Below are 17,591 nucleotides of genomic sequence, written 5' to 3' on the forward strand. Positions count from 1 at the left end.
CTTACCCCCTATTTTTGTGAGGAGTAAGTAACAGAACATGGCACTTGGGGGGTAGCAGGTCTGTGGAGACAGAAAACCAACAGCTTGCCGAGCAAAGTCATGTGATCCCCACTTCCACGTGCTGCCCTGACAATGTTAGTGCGAAACAAATTCTGTCCCAGTGGAGTTCTAGGTACTAACCTGCAATGCTGTCACTTCTGGGTAGTTTTCCAAAACTAAGTGTGCCTTAGGACCCAGGCCATATCCAGATTCACTGCCTCGGAATCCCTACAGGGTGGGACTTGGGAATATGCACTTAAAAAAATTATTAGTGAGATACAATTCACACAGCATAAAATTCCCCATGTTAAGTGAGTACTTTCTGTGGTTTTTAGTATTGTTGTACAATTGTTGTAGTAGGTAGTACAATCATCACCACTAAGTCCAGAACCTTTCCATCACCTCAGAAGGAAACCCTGTAACCGGTAGCAGTCAACCCCATTCCCCACTCTCCCAGTCCCTGGCAACCAGTAACTGCCCTCCCTGTGGATCTGTCTGTCCCGGACAATCCCTACGAATGGACTCATGTAACATGGGGTCTGTGTCTGGCTTTGTTCACTCGGCATGACGTTTTCAGGGGTTCATCCACGTTATAGCATGGACCAGGAATTTCTTCCTTTGGAATGTGCACTTCTAACAAGCTCCCCAGGTAGTTGTGATGAGTGGGCTTCGGGAGGAAGGGAATAATTTCTGGTTATTATAAAGCTACAGGGCCTCAATCCTTCCTTCAGGTATGCCTGTCTCGGCGGCCCCACTGGTTAATAGCAGGCAACGCTGGCTGCCTGCCTCCTCTCCAGAGACTGAAGATGTCGAGGAAGGGTCTCCTGGTAGTCAGCAGGGAGAAGTGTGTCTATGGACAGTGGCCTGGCAGCCGAGAAGCGGACAAATTAACTGCAAGAGAGACTCACACAAGGGGATTTAGTCTCAACTCAAAGACTTTAATGTACATTATGCTCTTGGCAAAACATCTCCAAGGAAACAAGTGAAACCAAAAGTCTTAACCAGCATGGATTCGCATTCAGAAACCTGGTGTGAGCTGCACCTTGGGAAAGCAGGGACTCTTGTTGGAGTACAGCGGTTTGAGGTCAGGGTGGCAGGACCTGTGTGTGACGGGAACAGCCTCAGGACTCCGAGGAAATGCAAGCAACATTACTCCTGTGGCTGACAGCTCCATAGCAGAACTGGGAAGACCTAGGTTGGCCAGGTCCTCCACAGAGCCCTGAATAAAGGCACAAAAAGAAGCCTCTCCAGAGCAAGAACCTCCCTCTTTGTTGTTCCATCTCCAGGTCACCAGAAAGAGTCATGGTGGCTCTGGTGAGGAATGGAGCCATATGGAAGGGTTGCCAAGTCCCACCTCTGGGTCTGAGGCCTCAAAATGGGACAGATGGGAAGGATGTGGCTTCGGCAAAGCCCCTGAGGTCAGGAGCCACAAGAGTCTTGGACAACTACCCACTGGGACCTCTGGACAGAAGGAAGAAACTTGGAGAAAGCAAAAACTGACCATTTGTCAGACTCAATCCAACTGATTTCTGGGTCCCCTCTCCCCACTCTGGAGCTCCTGGTGGTCCCATGCCCGTGTCTTCTGTGATACGTTCCCATTCAACAAGGACAGGCAAGAAATTCTAGCTCATCTCCCTCTCACCCTGTTTAACTTTTAAATCACCAACTGATCGCTCAAACCCTGTGTGGTCCAGAGTTTCTTGTTTTCTAACCATTCTGTGGAATAAACGATCAGTCTCCTTAGGCTATTGGCTCACATTCTTCTCCTTTGGAAGGAAGTAGGGTGCTGCTGAGGCAGGTCTCTCCTGAGAGCTTCTGTAAGAGCCCATCTGGAATCTGGTCAGGTTAGCCTCGTGGCCAGGCTGACGGGAACCCATGAAGGTGGCTTCAGATGCATACTGCCTCCTGGGCACCGAAGAAACTGATTTATTGGTGGAAGAGGGAATTCTGGCTCCATCTCTGCAGAATCTGGTGGGGCCACTACCCTACCCCCTCAGGTCCCAGAAGGAAGGGGTGAATGGAGAGGCCAACACTACAGCTGTAGGGGAAGAGGCCTCCCCTGGCTGACAGCATTCCCAGTTAGCCCGTCTCTACACCCTCAGGGAGCTCCACCACCACCGGGGCGCAGTCCTCTGGCTCTGCCTCAAAGTCCCACCGAAACTTCTTGGTCAGGTGAGCTTGGAACTTTTCCGCTTTCTGCCTCAGGGTGGCATCCACGGCAACACTGCAGGCGGAGGAGAAGAAAACCTACAGAGAACAGAAGATAAGTCACCCTGAGAACATGGAGAGGGCCGAGAAAGCTGTGGAAATTTCCTCGTGGTGTTCAGCCCTCTGGGGCGGGTGGATCAGGGGCTGCTGGCACTGGCCCAGGACACCTGCAGTGCTCCCCCCAAACCAAGGAAGAAGGTCCAAACCCAGCTGAGAGGCTGGGGCAGGACTAGAATGGAAAATCACTATCTTGGGCAGCAATGCCCCATTAAGAGTAAGGCCAGTGGGGCCATCACCCTGGCCCAGTCCCCTGGGGAGCTCTCCTGAGCACCTGGGCAATAACTATACCAGCAGGAGCCAAGAAAGGCCTGGAGGGTTTATAAGCCCCTGCATCCCATAAAGTCCCAGGCTCTAGGCCAACGAGGCTGAACTGCTGCTCTAATCTTCATGGGCCACAGGCTGCCAGTCAGAGGTTTCTATTCCCCCTTGGAAGTTATCTTTGATGTTCTTCTTATAAAATTGTGCTAACAGGAGCACCTGGGTGGCTCAGTCGGTTAAACATCCAACTGTCGGTTTTAGCTCAGGTCATGATCTCAGGGTCATAAGACAGAGCCTCATCCGGCTTCATGCTGGGCAAGTCTGCTTAGGATTCTCTCTCTCCCTCACCCTCTGGAAGCCCCCCCCCCCCAACCTGTACACATGCTCGCTCTCTCTCAAAAAAAAAAGTTGTTGTAACATGTACATAATAAAAAATTACCATTTTTACATTTATTATTATTATTTTTACATTTACATCTTTTTACATTATCATCTTAAAAATTAAATACACTAACATTTACCATTTTAACCATTTTTAAGTGTAAAATTCAGCAGCATTAAGTACATTCACAACCATCACCATGATCCATCTTCAGAATTTATCTTTCCCAACTGATACTAGCTACCCACACTGATTTCCCATTCCCCCTCTCCCCAGCCCCTGGAAGCCACCCTTCAGCAATGAACAAGGGTTCCATTTCTCCACATCACTGGCAAACTCTGTTTTTTGTTATTTATTATTGTTATTTTTCAGTAAGATGGGTGTGAAGCGGTATCGCACTATGGTTTTGATCTGCGTTTCCCTTATGATTAGTGATGCTGAACATCTTTTCATGTAGATGCACTGGCCATTTCCATGTCTTTTTTGGAGAAATGTCTATTTAAGCCCTTTGCCCATTTTTAGTCAGGTTTCTGTTGTTGTTGTTGAGTTACTGCAGTTCTTTATACATTCTGGGTATTAATCCCTTGTTTTGACGTTCTTTTAAATTCAGTTTCATCTGATATAAACGTTGAGCAGGGGGCAGAGCAGTAATTTTCTCTGCATCTAACACTCCATTCTGGATTTTCCTGGATCCCAATCACTTCTAAGAATAACAGCAAACTCATTACTCCTCATACTATTTTGCTGTTTTCAAATTCAAAGACGTTTCAGAGTATCCCAAGAGATCCTCACAATGCTCTGGGAAGACACCCCAGAATACCTATTTTAGGGAAATGGAGGCTAAGAGAAGTTAAATGACCGGATGAAAACTGACAGGAAAAGAAGGGGCAGTTTTCCCCAAACCACCCCAGATACAGGAGCGTGAGGGTGGGGGAAGCTCTTTGTTCCCCATCGGTCTCCCACTGTAGCCGGCCTGCAGATCACCGTGGAAGGATCTGGGGGAGCCTTGACCTGACAAAGTTAACAGGTGTACTCTACAGCTGTTTCTCTACTGCCTGTTAGCAGGAGTAAAGCTCATTTCAGTGGTCTTTGTTTGGAGTCATTCTGTTGGAGTGGTAGCAGGGACAGAAGTGATTGGGGGCGGTGGGTGTGCAGAACCAGAAGTGGGGGGGGTTACAGAATTTGGTTTAACTTGGGAATCGACTAAATACAGAAGCGGGCAGCAAAGCCACAATAAAACAGCAGATCAATAACTAATTAGAGGGGCTGTGTGAGCGTGGCGGTGAGAGGGCAGCAGGGAAGCCGGCCGCCTGTCTGCAGGCAGCTAATGGAGCTTGCCCTGGAGAGCTGACTGCAGAGCCCAGCTGAGCTCTGGGGAAGGGCCCCGCATGGGAAGCAGAGAAGCCTTGTTTCAAACAGCGTTAGTTCCAGAGGCCCTGCATTCCCCTGGGCCTGTCCCGAGGTCCTGGGGAGCCTGCTGGCTGAAGCTGCAAAAGCCTCTTCCTGTTCCCCTCCCCCCACAGTAAACTGGACCCCTCTCTACACAGCCCCACCTCTCCGGCCACGTTGAGCAGCTGCCAAACACACTCCGCAGCCTCTTCTGTGCCTCTACACACGTGCCTTTTCCTGGGCTTACAACACCTTCCGCCTCTGCTTTCATCTTCTTCACCTACTAATTTCTACTAGTGACTCAGGTTCAGCAGAGACATCACCTCCTTCAGCATGTCTTCCCAGACCAAGGATGGAACAGGTGCTCCTTTATGCTCCTCCAGCGTCCAGGGTTACCAGGAACACAGCTTCAATCTCAGTTAGGTAACGGCCCATTTACTGTCAAGCTCTCCCAAGAGACAAGGAGCAACTCCAAAGCAGTGACTCTGGGTCCTACTGCATACTCACTCCTGACACAGCGTCTGACACAGAGGACCCACGAGGTGTGTAATGAGCAAAAGAATGAAGAAGACCACAGACTCCATGAAAATCCATTCTTGGTTCACTTTTGCACAAGTCCTTGACACCAAATAATTGCTCAATGATTATGTGATGGTGCTGGACCAAATAAAGGACTTGTCCTGGGGAGGAGGTGGCCCCTGAATGCCACCAGCTCACAAGCCACTTCCTTGTGAGAGGTCTCTTAGAAAAGCCCAAACCGAAAGGAACTGCTTCAGCCTCTGTTTCCCTAGACTGGGCCTGAACCCTCCTATGGCATTTCTCACACTGTGCTCACAGTATCTGCTCCTTAAGAGTAGGGAATGAGTCCTTTTTATCAACATGTCCCACACAGCACATCACCCAGGGCCTGGCATAGAGTTAGGGCCCACAGGAAGCTCACTAAACAGATAAGAATGAGATGTAGGGACTGCCCTGCATTTGGCAATGGCCAGCAGTGACAGGTCTGAACAGGCTGGGCTCAGACTCATCACTCATCCTTCCCACCCATCTCTCAAACAATGTCTGGGAGTAAAATCAACCAGAGGCAGGTATAACAGAAACCTTCTGTCTGAAAAATAAGGCTTCTAATTTAAAAAGTGCTTTGTCCTTTTCAAAGAACTTATCAATTTAATCTTTACTACAAGCCTGGGTACTATAAACCTGGGAGGTAAGAGGACAGGAAATTACTATTCCCACTGTACAGATGAGAAAGGTGATAAATGCAGAGTAAGTGACAGATGTTAAGCGAGATCCAGTCCCAGCAGGGAAATCTCAGTCCCTCATCCCTACCCAGACCTTTTTGTCTCGACACAGACTTAAAACATTCCTCATATTTTCAGCATTGCCCTGTGGGAAGGCGGGGGACTTGGAGACCAGGTGCTTCTGGAACTGTCCTCTCTGCAGGCCTCCAGGACTCAGGGTATAGCCCAGGTTGGCTTTTTTTAAAAAGCAACTTTATTGCGGTCTAATTTACATACAACTAGATTCACCCATTTTTAAGTGTTTGATTTGTTTTGACGAATGTGTACACAAATGCAACCACTGTATGATATAATCAAGACAGATTTTTTTTTCTTTTGGTATTCAGTTTTATGAGTCTGAAGCTCACATACCACCACAGTCAGGATACTGAACAGTCTCATTACTCTGAAAAATTCCCTTGTGCTGCCCTTTACTGGTCAAACCCTCCCCTTACCTAAGCCCCTGGCATCCAGTGATCTATTTTTGTCCTGATAGTTTATAAACTTGGTATTTTAAAAACCCATAACTCAGAAAAGGAGATGTATAGACATTACCTGGTTTTCAAGCAATAATTTTCTTTGATTCTCTTGTTTTTAGATTAACTTTATGGCTTCTTCAGAAAACATGGTAATGATCTAATTATTTTACTTGTTAAAGTGAAATCAAGTAAACACTTCTTAACATCACTGAGAAATGAATCATCTTAATATCGGAAGACCAATCCTGGATATTTTAAAAATACTTTTGAAAGAGGACAACGACATTTCACAAACAACTGCATTTCTCTAAAACTAAAAGCACACCCCTTGGGTATTTTTCTTTAAATACAGAAAAAGCTATTAATATTGTTATCATTAAGTCTGTATATTCTAAAACTGTAAATTACTTTAGCCAGAAATGTGAAAGCCTTCTTTTAAACCCAAGTTAAATAAATTGAGTTCAGTCAGGTCACCTTGAGAAATTCAAAATATCAAGGTAGGTAGCTGAGTCACTATCTTATCCTATTTTTTTTTGGACAGACAAAAAAGATGAAATTTCCTAATTTTTTCAATTCCCAAATGATTTTTCAACTTAGAATGAAACTAGCCAGAGGTAGAACATTCTATTTCCACTTGCGGAAGAAGAAAGTGGTGTTAAATAAAACTATCATTTCGCAATGGTTTCTAGGGGAGTAAAAAGCAACAGGAATCATGTCTTCTGAGGTCAGTTTAAGAATCTGGGATGTTTCTCTGGGAGTAATAAATGGGAACCCTCCACAGACTTTAGAATCAAAACTCAGCCTTGCCATCCACTAGCTCTGGTGATCTTGGGCAAAATCATGTGACCTCTACGATGCTGTCCTCATTGCAAAGTGAGATTATATACTTAGCTCTGAGCACTGTGGTGAGGGCTAAATGAGATAATGCACACAGTAAGTGTGCAAAAGTGACAGCTGGTGGCAGAAGGTGTGCGAGTGGGTAGGTATATTGATCATGCCAGGAGTTCTGGTAAAAACACGGTAGACATCACTGTTAGAGTAAGTGTCTTCCATCAGGAGTTGAGATGGACACTGGATTTAGAATATTGGCAAGAAATAAAGCTGGAAAGCACAGATGGCCTATTGTGACTTAAAGTATTTTAAAAAACAGGTTACCTGACTATATGCCTCAATGCTACGCAATCAGCAGTGAGAATCCTTATTTTCTACATAACTCATTTTCCAACATGCTATTAAATTCAGATTATCCTTTCATTGGTTTTAAACAAACTATGGTGACTCAAGTTGCTTTTAATAAAAGAAAATACTGTATCTATTTTTGTAAAACAAATGATTTTTATTCAAGCTAAATCCATGGGATTTATAAGAACCAGTGACATCTATTCAAAAGGGCCTCTAATGGCAGAGGCCATTACGTGGCTAATTTTATACCAGCTAACGTGACAGCTTTTAGTGCTTACACATACAAACACCAGTCCCTCTCCATGGGTAGTAGCCATTTAAGCTCCTAAGTAAGAAAGCCAGTTCCACTTACTTGACTACCTGGGGGCAGAGCAGGAGGCTGGCTGAAGAAGGCTTTTATGGGCTGATTCATTCACTCACACACACCCTGAGTGACTGCCTCTGTGTGGGGGTCTGGATTCTCACTGCCAGGATGGTACCAACATTAACTCTCCATTAAAAAAAAAAAATCCTTTTCTACACTGTGCCTGTTGAAATCTGTCATCCTTCCAGCACATAGTTAAACGTCTCCCTTCACAGTCACTCCTGATCCCCTCTTCTCCTCCTCAAGTTGCAACCCTCGTCTGAATTAAGCAATTCCTTTCCTTGATCAGACTGCATTGTTTACACCTGTCATTATCAGGGGTATCTATTTGCGTTGCCACGGGAATGATGTACTCCAGCCATCTAAAAACACCTGATAACACAAAGTGAGAGAAGTGCTAGGCCTCGACCAGGTGTTGAAAATCACCATATGAATAACAAACCAGGCTTTGGGCAAAAGTTCATGGCTTAGTGGGGAAGTCAGGCAGGCAATGTACACATTTCAGCAGGCACAGTCTGTGTAATATAATAGTGACAAGTCCAAAGTAGGCTAATGATATGGAAAGGAGAGGGATTGGGAATGGCTTCAGAGAGAGGGATGCCTTGAGGGCATCTTGTAGGATGAACAAGTTCACACCAGGCAGAGTGAAAATCATGTTCAGTTAAGAAGGCATGAAACAGACATAAAGTTTTCGGTTGTGCCAAATGAAAAAGTTCTAGATCTGCTGTGCTTATAGTTACCAATACTGTACTCTACATTTAAAAATGTGTTAAGAAGTTAGATCTCATGTGTTTTTTACCAGGATAAAAAAAGGGGTGGGGTTGCCTGGTTGGCCCAGTCAGTTAAGCATCTGACTCTTGGTTTTGGCTCAGGTAGTGGTCTTGGGCTGGTGCAAATGAGCCCTGCACAGCCCTGCTGTCTGAAGTGACTTGGTAAATTCATTTGTTTACTTTCCTACCAAAATATAAGCTGCAAGTCAGGGACTCTGTCTTGCTCACAGCTCTATTTCCAGTCCTGCAACAGGGCCTTGAATATAGCAGATGCTTAGCAAATACCTGCTAAATCAATGAAAAAATCTCTTTTGAAGGCAGGAACCTTAATATACGGACCCCTCAACACTTCCTGGAAAATGCTGTATATAAAGATAGAATGCTCAAAAATATGTGTTGATATTATTTTTTTTAAGGAACATGTCCTGGATTTTTCCAAATGATGACATCAAATTTTCTTGGTGAAAAGTCCAGACAGAATTCTTCCAACCATCAGCTCTGTACACCCAACCTGGGCATCTAGCAATCCAGTTGGGCCCTCACTGCTTCATATATCATTGCTGGCAACAAAGTGTCAGCTATCAGAGCTCAGCTGTTGGTCAGCTCTGCTGACAATGGTCACAACAGCCAATGACACAGTGTGGCCCTCCTATGTTTTGTGTGACAGCATTAACGCACATCACAAGAGCAGCATGTCATTCCCATGAGTCCTTGCCGGAGGCAAGTCAGCAAGCTGATGCCCCCTCTCACCCCTCATCAGTTACCAGCTCATGTAACCCAGGAACTTGCTGGGGGAGGACGGTGGTATTTCCCCTTCACAGCAAAGGTAAAGGGACTTAATTTCTCTGTTATGTCAAGAACCAGTAAAAGAGCAGTTGTATAATTCTTTTTAAGTGGAACACACCAGGCTCAAGCCATCAGCTTGACCAACTTTCCCCATGGTCTGCATAAGGCCCCCAAGTGACAGGGTTTTAAGTCAGCTGCCTGCTTACAGGGATTCTTCCAACAGCATGTTGTTTGTAGAAAACTGTTCTATACCTCTGAGATATAAGCCCCTGATGGTGTCCCCACTGATGCCAATCAAGAATCCTTACTGGGGGAATATATTATATTCAGTACGTAGGAGCATAATCACAAGACTCAGGCCTGGGTTCAAATCCTGACTCTGCCACTTACCAGCTGTGTAACCTTACATAAATGACTTAACCTTTCCGAGTCTCAATGTTCTCCTCTCTAAATAGGAAATAATCCTCCCTGCCTTGAAGGGCTCTAGAGAGATTAAATAAGGGAACCCAAGTAGCATGATAAACATGATGCCTGCTACCCAATAGGAATTTCCGGAATGTCTGTTCCTTCCCTCACCCTGGGTGGGAGTGATAGGTTAAGGAACAGCCAGCTTCTTAGGACTGGGCCTCATAGTGGTCTCACACACGGGGAGAAAAAAGCAGCTCACAGAACAGAACGTATGGAAACTGATAGTTTGCAGCTTCTGCCTCTTCCACACTTGAGAAAGTTACAAAATGTGAGTGACAGAGGCTGTCCCAAGAACTTAAAGGATGCTAATCTATTTGCAAAGGGAGGAAATAGCACAGGATGAAGATTGTAAGTTGTTTGAAGCGTCTTCCCTAATTACCACTCATAATGAAAATTTAACTGCCAAGTTAAAAGCAAATTTCACTTTTTCTGTCAGAGAATCTCTGCAGAAACTGGCACGTTTTATTTGAACAGGAAATCAAAGTTACTTTAATGCTTAAATGAGATCTAAGGAGCTGCAGATGTTTCCCTGGAAATAACAAGCTTCAAAACTCTGTCCTACTGGGTTATACCAACTTACGGCTACAGGGAGAAAGAAAAAGTGTTTTGAGCTGAGTAACTCACAGAGGTAGAGGTTAGTCGAATGCCAAGTACCCCACTGCGTGGCATTCTCAGAGCAAGGCAGGGAGACGGTGGTACAGAGAGAGGGTCTCTGGCATCACGGAACTTACAACTGAGTAGAAGACAGAGCCAGGAAACAGCAACAAAAAAGTAACCCTCCCAAAGGGGCTTTCACACTTTCTCACCTTAGTTCTGACCCACATGGGTGTCAGCCAGAAGATGTCTCACCTGTAAGGTGCTGGTGAGGAAGTTGTTCTGGGAGACGATGTCCACAAAGAAGTCGGCCGGGATCTCGCCGAGCTGGTGGTAGAGGATGGAGATGAGGTTGATGTAGAGGGTGTGGTGCCTCACCATGGCTTCTTCGGAGCGACACAGGAGATTCAGGAGCCGCTTCCAGTGCTCAAATGCCTCATACACATTCCCCAGGAGGAAGCATACAAAGGCAAACTGGAGTTCACCTGGGAGGCACAGAGAGGAGAATGATCCTGAGAGAGTGGAGTACCCGATCTACTGACCCCAGCAGTGGTGGCCTCCTGCACAGCTCTCCTGCAAGGGCGGGCAGGGGGAGCAGTTTGCACTGAGCACACGCTCAGTTCAAGTTTGCTGAACTGCTCTAAATTCAAGCCACGAGAAACCAAACCATGGTTTTATAGAATCAGACTGTAAGAGAGAAGAGATCTACCAGTACTTGCCTGGCACTTTGAAAGTTTACAAAACGTGTCCATGGCTATTATACCAGGCAGATCCCAAACCGGACTGCCCATCGGTATTAGGAGAGCTTGCTGAAGATAAAGCTGCACAAGCCTCCCCCACAGAGATCCTGGCTGAGGACAGATGGACAGAGCCTCAGTGTTTGTAGCTCTGAAAAGCTTCCTGGGTGATTCTGATGCAGACAGTCTGCTCCAGGGCCAGGGAAATGCTGCACTACACCATGTAATCCCCAGTCCAATTCCACAAGGTGTTCAGGTTGGTGATACCTGTCTCATTTTACAGATAAAGTCAAGGGACTTACCCAAGGTCACACATCGAATGCTTGGCAATGGGAACAATGGAAGATAAAACAGAATTTCTACTGGGTGAGAACAGTTCCAGAGCTTCCCAGAAGAGAAAAATTTGTGAGTACTTCTTAGAGGCTTAGCCCTCAAGCCCAGATCACTTGCATTTGTTTAACCACAGGGCTCTGTGATTTAATCTCTATGAACAGCTTGGTGGCTAACAGCATGAACCAAACTACCTAAGTTCAAATCTGGACCCCACCCTTCAGAGATGTGTGACCTTGGGCAAGTTACTCAATCTGTTTATACCTCAATTTCCTTATTTGAGGGCTGTGGGGAAGATTAAATAAATCAATATAGTTCATATAAAGCACTTAAAATAATACCTGGCACAAAGGATCGCTCAGGAAATATTAATTATTATTCCCACGTTTCCACAAGATGCCTGTCTGAAACAGAGACCCCACGATCCAGAAGCCACTGTCCTTGGGCAAGCAACTGGGTCTCTGGTTGCCAAGATACACTGCTGTTGATTAGAGACATCCTCTCTGGCTTCAAATTTAATGAGGGGCTCTGTGGTGTCACACTTACACATGGGCCATGAAAAGAACAGATGCACTCAACACCACGTACCTCTTTAAATGCAGGTTGTTTGATCTCTGTCACCTCTAGAGACATGAAAAACTAGTTCTCTATTCCTAGGCTTGTGGAACTAAGTTTGTCTAGCCGCCTGGTCCAGATATATTGGATGTTTGACTGACATTTTCAAAATATTGTCAAATTTGGGGCGCCTGGGTAGCTTAGTGGATTAAGCCTCTGCCTTCGGCTCAGGTCATGATCTCAGGGTCCTGGGATCAAGCCCCACATCAGGCTCTCTGCTTAGCAGGGAGCCGGCTCCCCACCTCCCCCGCTGCCTGCCTCTCTGCCTACTTGTGATCTCTGTCAAATACATAAATAAACTCTTAAAAAAAAAAGATATTGTCAAATTTTCTTTCTATGATAGAGGTTAATGATTTGCTTCTACAGTTGGCTTTATCTGGTTAGTTTGTGAAAATAGGAGCTTATTCTCTGAAATTAGGGCATTTACTTAAATTCATGCATTTCTGGCCCAGTCTGAAATTAAGTTAGGAGATCAGAAGTAATTTCAAAGAGCTGTCAGGAAGATACAAAGTTATCCCTGCAACAGACCTTTCACAAGACTACTTTGAAGAACTAAAATGTTTAAGAGGTAGAAAACAGGATTTTCGTTCATTTTTAAGCCAGAATTTCCTAAGTGTTACTTATTAAATGATAATACTGTGTAATGCATTAAGATGCACCCATTAAAATGTGCCCTTTTATCAGAGGCAATGATATAAAGGGCCCTATATTCAAATTTCTCACTGATCTTCCAACAGAAAAATATGCAAATACCTGGACAATTTGTAAGAGAAAAAATATAAATAGTTGTTAAAGATGTGACGAATGTCTGCTGTCACTAGAATCAAAGAAATATAAATTGAAACGATATCATTCTCCAACCATCCGGTAGGAAGAGGCCTTTGCCAAATCGCCATTTCAGAGATGATGGGCAACAGCCTCACCCCAGTTCGCAACACACAGGCTCTGATCCAACAATTTCAACCCTAAATGTATGTATAAGTACACACAAGGATGTTCATTAGATAGGGAAAATAGGGACAACTTAAAGGCCCACCAACAGAGGGCTGGTTCATTAACTATGGCACATAAGTAGCCACTATTGAGAAGGGGCTGTTTCAGCAACAAAGAAACGTGTTTATGTTAAAGCAGATTACAAAATAGTATACTGCAATCTTGTTTTTGTAAAAAATCATTTATAGGGGCACCTGGGTGGCTCAGTTGTTTAAGCGACTGCCTTTGGCTCAGGTCATGATCCTGGAGTTACAGGATTGAGTCCCGCATCGGGCTCCCTGCTCAGTGGGTAGTCTGCTTCTCCTTCTCACCCTCTCTCTTCCCATGTTCTCTCTCACTCTCTCTCTCAAGTAAATAAATAAAATCTTAAAAAAAATTATAAAAAAATCATTTATACACACAAACACATATAATTGAGGGAAAAAAGAGACTAAAGGGAAATACACAGAAATACACAGAGAAGAGACTGCAATGAAATGCTGCACAGGGATACACACACATGGAACAGACGAAAAGGAAATATACCCAAGGGTACAAAATTTGGTTATTTCTAGGTGGGAGTTGGGAATGCATTTTTCTTTTGCTTCTATGATGACCATACAGTACTTTTGCAATAAAGGGAGAAAAATAACAATAAAAACAAAAATAATTTTTAAAAAATCACGATCCTGGTCTAAGCCAGTGGAAAGACCAACACTGAGAGAATCAGGAGCAAACTGAGGAGGCAGATGGGAGACGGGGAACCAGGAGCCCTGGACTCTGGTCTCACTTTGACCACATAGTTGGCCAAATCCTTTCCCTCTGTGAACCTCAATCTGTAAAATGAGGGGCTGGGCCACATAAGTGGTTCCCAAACACAGAACTGGCTGCATCAGGTTCACCTACAGTGTTTGTTTATTATATAGACAGACAGATAGTGCTGGGGCCCCACTCCAGCTCTCTTAACCTAGTCCCAGGGGGACTGGGCAAGACTGCTTCCTTGCCAAGTTTAGGAGCCGCTGGACTAGATAACCGGAGATGTACCCACTACTATACACCCATCTCCTGGCCCACTCCCAAAGAATCCTGTTCCTCCTTACCAAGCACATCCTGAGGGCTTCCGGGGAACTGCTTGCTGAGTACCGTCTCCAGGGCATAGCTCAGGTCCATGCTGTGCCTGGTTATCTCTGCTGGCGTCGCACCTGCTGGGAACATCTGTGTGGGCAACTCTGAGAAGCGGATCTCTGTCCCAGCTCTGGGCTTCATCTCTGGCAGCCGGGCCAGGCCCTCCTGGTAGCTTTTGCACTCAGTGCCACAGCGAGGTAGATTCTGTTCCACGCGGTCCTTGGTGTGCTTCATGGACAGCACAGGAAGCACCTCTGAGAAAGCACAGATCTGCCGGCTCTCGGGCTGCAGCTTTTCCATTGTGGCCTCGCTGATAAAGTTGGTGAGTGAGATCCACTTCTTGAGTGTGCCGTATGGGTAAGGGCCTAGGAATTGGTCCAGCTCCTGGAGGTTGGCCCTCATGGCCTCCACCTCAGCCTCTGGGGCTGGAGAGAGGTCTACCTCTTCTCGGATCGCATTCCAGCGCAGGACCATCAGCCCCCGCTGCTGCAGGCTCAGGAAGAAGCCCATACGAGGCCCCACCTCCCTGGGATTGGCCTTATCCACAGAGCTATAGTGGAGGAAGTGGATGCCTGGTGGGATCATCTTCACGCCCCGGAACTTGGGCCCCACCTCCCAGGAGTTGTAGTCAATGCCAAACTCTGTCCCCTTGGGCATATTCAAGATGACCACAGTGGCCCCTTCAAAGAACAGGCGCTTGGCAAGCTCAGGATCCATTTGCATGGCAGCCATGGCACCAGTGCTAAGTGACCAAAAAGAGAACCTCTCTTGTCTTCCAAACAACTGAAAAAGAAAGAAATCAGAATTAACTGGAACTTGAGGAAAGATGCTTCATTTGCTGAGGATTCTGCATGTGCCAGATTGAATCAGACCCCTGACATAATTATCTCCCTCAATCCTCACCACAACCCTGCATCAATTTTACTGAAGAGGAAAAGAGGACTCAGGGTGAAGAGGATTTTGTGTTTTGGTTTATTGAGAAAGAACACTCACCGCATAGCTGGAAAGACATTGAGGATAAACGACATGCTCCAGGTCATACAAGGTCACACAAATTAGAACCTGGGTACCCTGTCCTCCAGGCCAGTGTTCTTCTCACTGCCCACTCAAGATCCGCTCTCAGGATCTCTCTCCCACAACAAGATGAAGGTGGGGAAAGCGTGGGTGGTCTATTAGAAACTACGACTGTGCCTAAACTGCCTCACACTGTAACTCTGCCTAAACCCTATCACTGAAGAGTCCCAAGGAGCTAAGAAGGATGATTAAATCCAGCATATACCCAGTTTCCCATAAGCCTTAAGGAAGGCCCAGACATGGACAGAAGGTGGAAAGTGGGTGCTCTGCATCTGAAGTGGGTGTTCATTCACAAAATGTTTGGAAGTGGAAAGCTTTTCAACCACAAACCTCCTCTTCATCTTCTATGCATAAAAAACCCCTAAAGTCCAGGGAGTGAAGCAACTTCCCAAAGGGCCCACAGTCAGTGGCAACTCTGGCCACCTTGCCCAGAATAGATTCAGGTGGGACGGCTGGCCTAGGATCAGTATATAGACGAGAAAGAGCAAGAACACTTATTTTACCCACCTCTGAACTATCCATGGGGACATACTGACACAACCTGTAGGCAGGCAGACACTGCCTGGGTGGTATTTATAGGAATGGTTCCAACATGAGCTAATTTAATAAAAACAATTATCTAACCTTCTAGTCCCAAGACGCTTACCTATTCAATTTAACAAATAATCACTGAGCACCCGCACTGGGCCAGATCTTTGCCTGGAACAATGATCTATGAAACATCCACAGGGTAGGACAGTCACTACTGCCTCTAGGGACTTCCAACCCAGCCAGATGCACAAACAAGACCCCCAAATTTCACAAACAGAAGAACCAGTTGCCTGTTTAATTCTTCTTACTCTTTTCTATGTTAAGCAAACAGAACAAACTAAAGCAGGGAGAAAAGGAAGGCCAACCTGGTTCCAAAAATGGTAGAGGCAATGTTTTATCATCTTAACCCCAAACCAAGGTAAGTGACTCTTACTCTAAATGGGCATTTTTTTTTTCAAACTGCAAGTCAAAACTCATTAATGGGTTAAGAAATCAATTTAGAGAGTCTCAACCAGCATTAAACTTTTTTTAAATGGAAACCACAAAATTTAAAAAAAGAAAAAGAGTGCCTCATGAGTAATAAAGATAATAACTGTCTTCTGAAGTTTTATGTGTCTGTATGGATTCTTGATCATGAGGTAAAATGTATTTGTTATTGTAGGTCACAGTCAAAAAAGCTTGAAAGCCGCTGCTCTAAATAATTTGCATCATCATCATCTTATTCCCAACCCTGAATTCAGAAGGTACTTAATAAGTACTTGCTAAATGAGGAGCTACTACATTTAGAATAATTGTTCACCAATTAGCCATTCTCCCTTGTGGTACTTGCGCTCCTTCCTCCTTGACAATGACATTCCTTTACTCTAATTACACCAGCGGTAATTCTCTTCACTGTATCTTCAGCAGCTGGCACACAGCCTGGCACAGAGACTATGCCCTGGAATGCACAAAGTCACATCCGTCCATCTGCTTCTCGCCATCACCTCCTTGCTGCAAGTTACCCGTTCTCCATCCAACAGCCAAAGTGAACTTTTCAAAGGCCCAACCTAAGCATGTCACCAGCTCACACTGAATTCCATGTGAGTGGCTTTTCTTATGGCTCCTGGAAAACCAGAATTTTTACCATGACCTACAAGACCTACAAGGCCTGGGCTGCCTGGCCCCTCCCAACTCCTTCGGTCTGTTTCACACCATGCACCCTGCAGAGTTCTCTGTTCCCGCCACACTGGCTGGAGGCTCCTTGGATTAAAAAACAAAACAAAACAAAAAAAAACCTCTTCCCTCTCCTCTTCCTCAAATCATTTTTTTTTTTTTAATCTCAGCTCAATATTCACTTCCTCACTAAAGCTTGCTTGACCCGGGGTTAGGTCAGGTATCCCGTGAGACACTCCCCGGCACCCTGCACCTTTCCATTTCATTGATCAGGCTGCAGTTCTGCGTTTGTGTTTAGCAGAGGGCTGTTACCTCCGTGAGACTTGAGTCTTTTTGTTCTTCCAGCACAAACCAGCCCCTCGATAGGCATTTATTTAATAAAAACATGATATCCATGTTGTAGATGAGAAACAAACGGTCGGTTCGGGCAAATTACCTTACCCGAAATTAGAGTCGAACAAAACCATATCGGGCGCGGCCAGGGTCTCCGGCCCCCAAGTTCCCAAGTTCGGGAAACAGCTAAGTTACCCCGGGTGCCCCAGGAAGTACTGGCGACTGGGGCTCTGGTGACGGTTTCTCAGGGAGAAAGGCCTGCAGAGCCACCAGGGTCCAAGCACCGGCCCACAGAGAGGGACGCGCGCGTCCCGCCGAGGCGCCCCACTTCAGGGCACTCCGCGATCCCGAACCAGGAACAGGGTGGCTGGGCCACACGGACAACAAAAACAGAAAAGTTCAAACAGACCAGGAGGCCGCACTCACCAGCTTCAGACTCTCCCCACTCCCGAGCGCCGCGGAG

The 17,591-nt window shown here is 45.7% G+C and overlaps 1 protein-coding gene across 2 annotated transcripts; it reads right to left on the reverse strand.

The window, feature by feature from the left end:
• Positions 1-963: 963 nt before the first annotated feature.
• Positions 964-17,591, reverse strand: LOC111141841 (AAR2 splicing factor homolog). 2 transcript variants are annotated; one of them, XM_022494678.1, is made up of 4 exons: positions 17,555-17,591; positions 14,014-14,821; positions 10,515-10,744; positions 964-2,286 (listed from the first exon to the last, which is right to left on the reverse strand). In XM_022494678.1, the coding sequence occupies exons 2-4, from the start codon at positions 14,768-14,770 to the stop codon at positions 2,119-2,121; spliced, it is 1,155 nt and encodes a 384-aa protein (XP_022350386.1). In that variant the 5' UTR covers positions 14,771-14,821; positions 17,555-17,591; the 3' UTR covers positions 964-2,118. The 2 variants fall into 2 exon arrangements, with proteins under 2 accessions (XP_022350386.1, XP_022350387.1); XM_022494679.1 differs by lacking the exon at positions 17,555-17,591 and adding an exon at positions 17,237-17,261.

This window comes from Enhydra lutris, unplaced genomic scaffold (genome assembly GCF_002288905.1).
Source record: "Enhydra lutris kenyoni isolate GAN:26980312 unplaced genomic scaffold, ASM228890v2 scaffoldscaffold6, whole genome shotgun sequence".
Lineage (NCBI taxonomy): Eukaryota > Metazoa > Chordata > Mammalia > Carnivora > Mustelidae > Enhydra > Enhydra lutris.

Bases quoted from the DNA above. Each gene is read 5' to 3' on its own strand.
- LOC111141841 (XM_022494678.1), bottom strand. From the start codon at position 14,770: ATGGCTGCCATGCAAATGGATCCTGAGCTTGCCAAGCGCCTGTTCTTT. The intron at 10,745-14,013 runs GTAAGGAGGAAC...TGTGCCTCCCAG, and splicing joins AAGCCCTCAGGATGTGCTTG to GTGAACTCCAGTTTGCCTTT. The intron at 2,287-10,514 runs GTGAGACATCTT...TGTTCTCTGTAG, and splicing joins TCCTCACCAGCACCTTACAG to GTTTTCTTCTCCTCCGCCTG.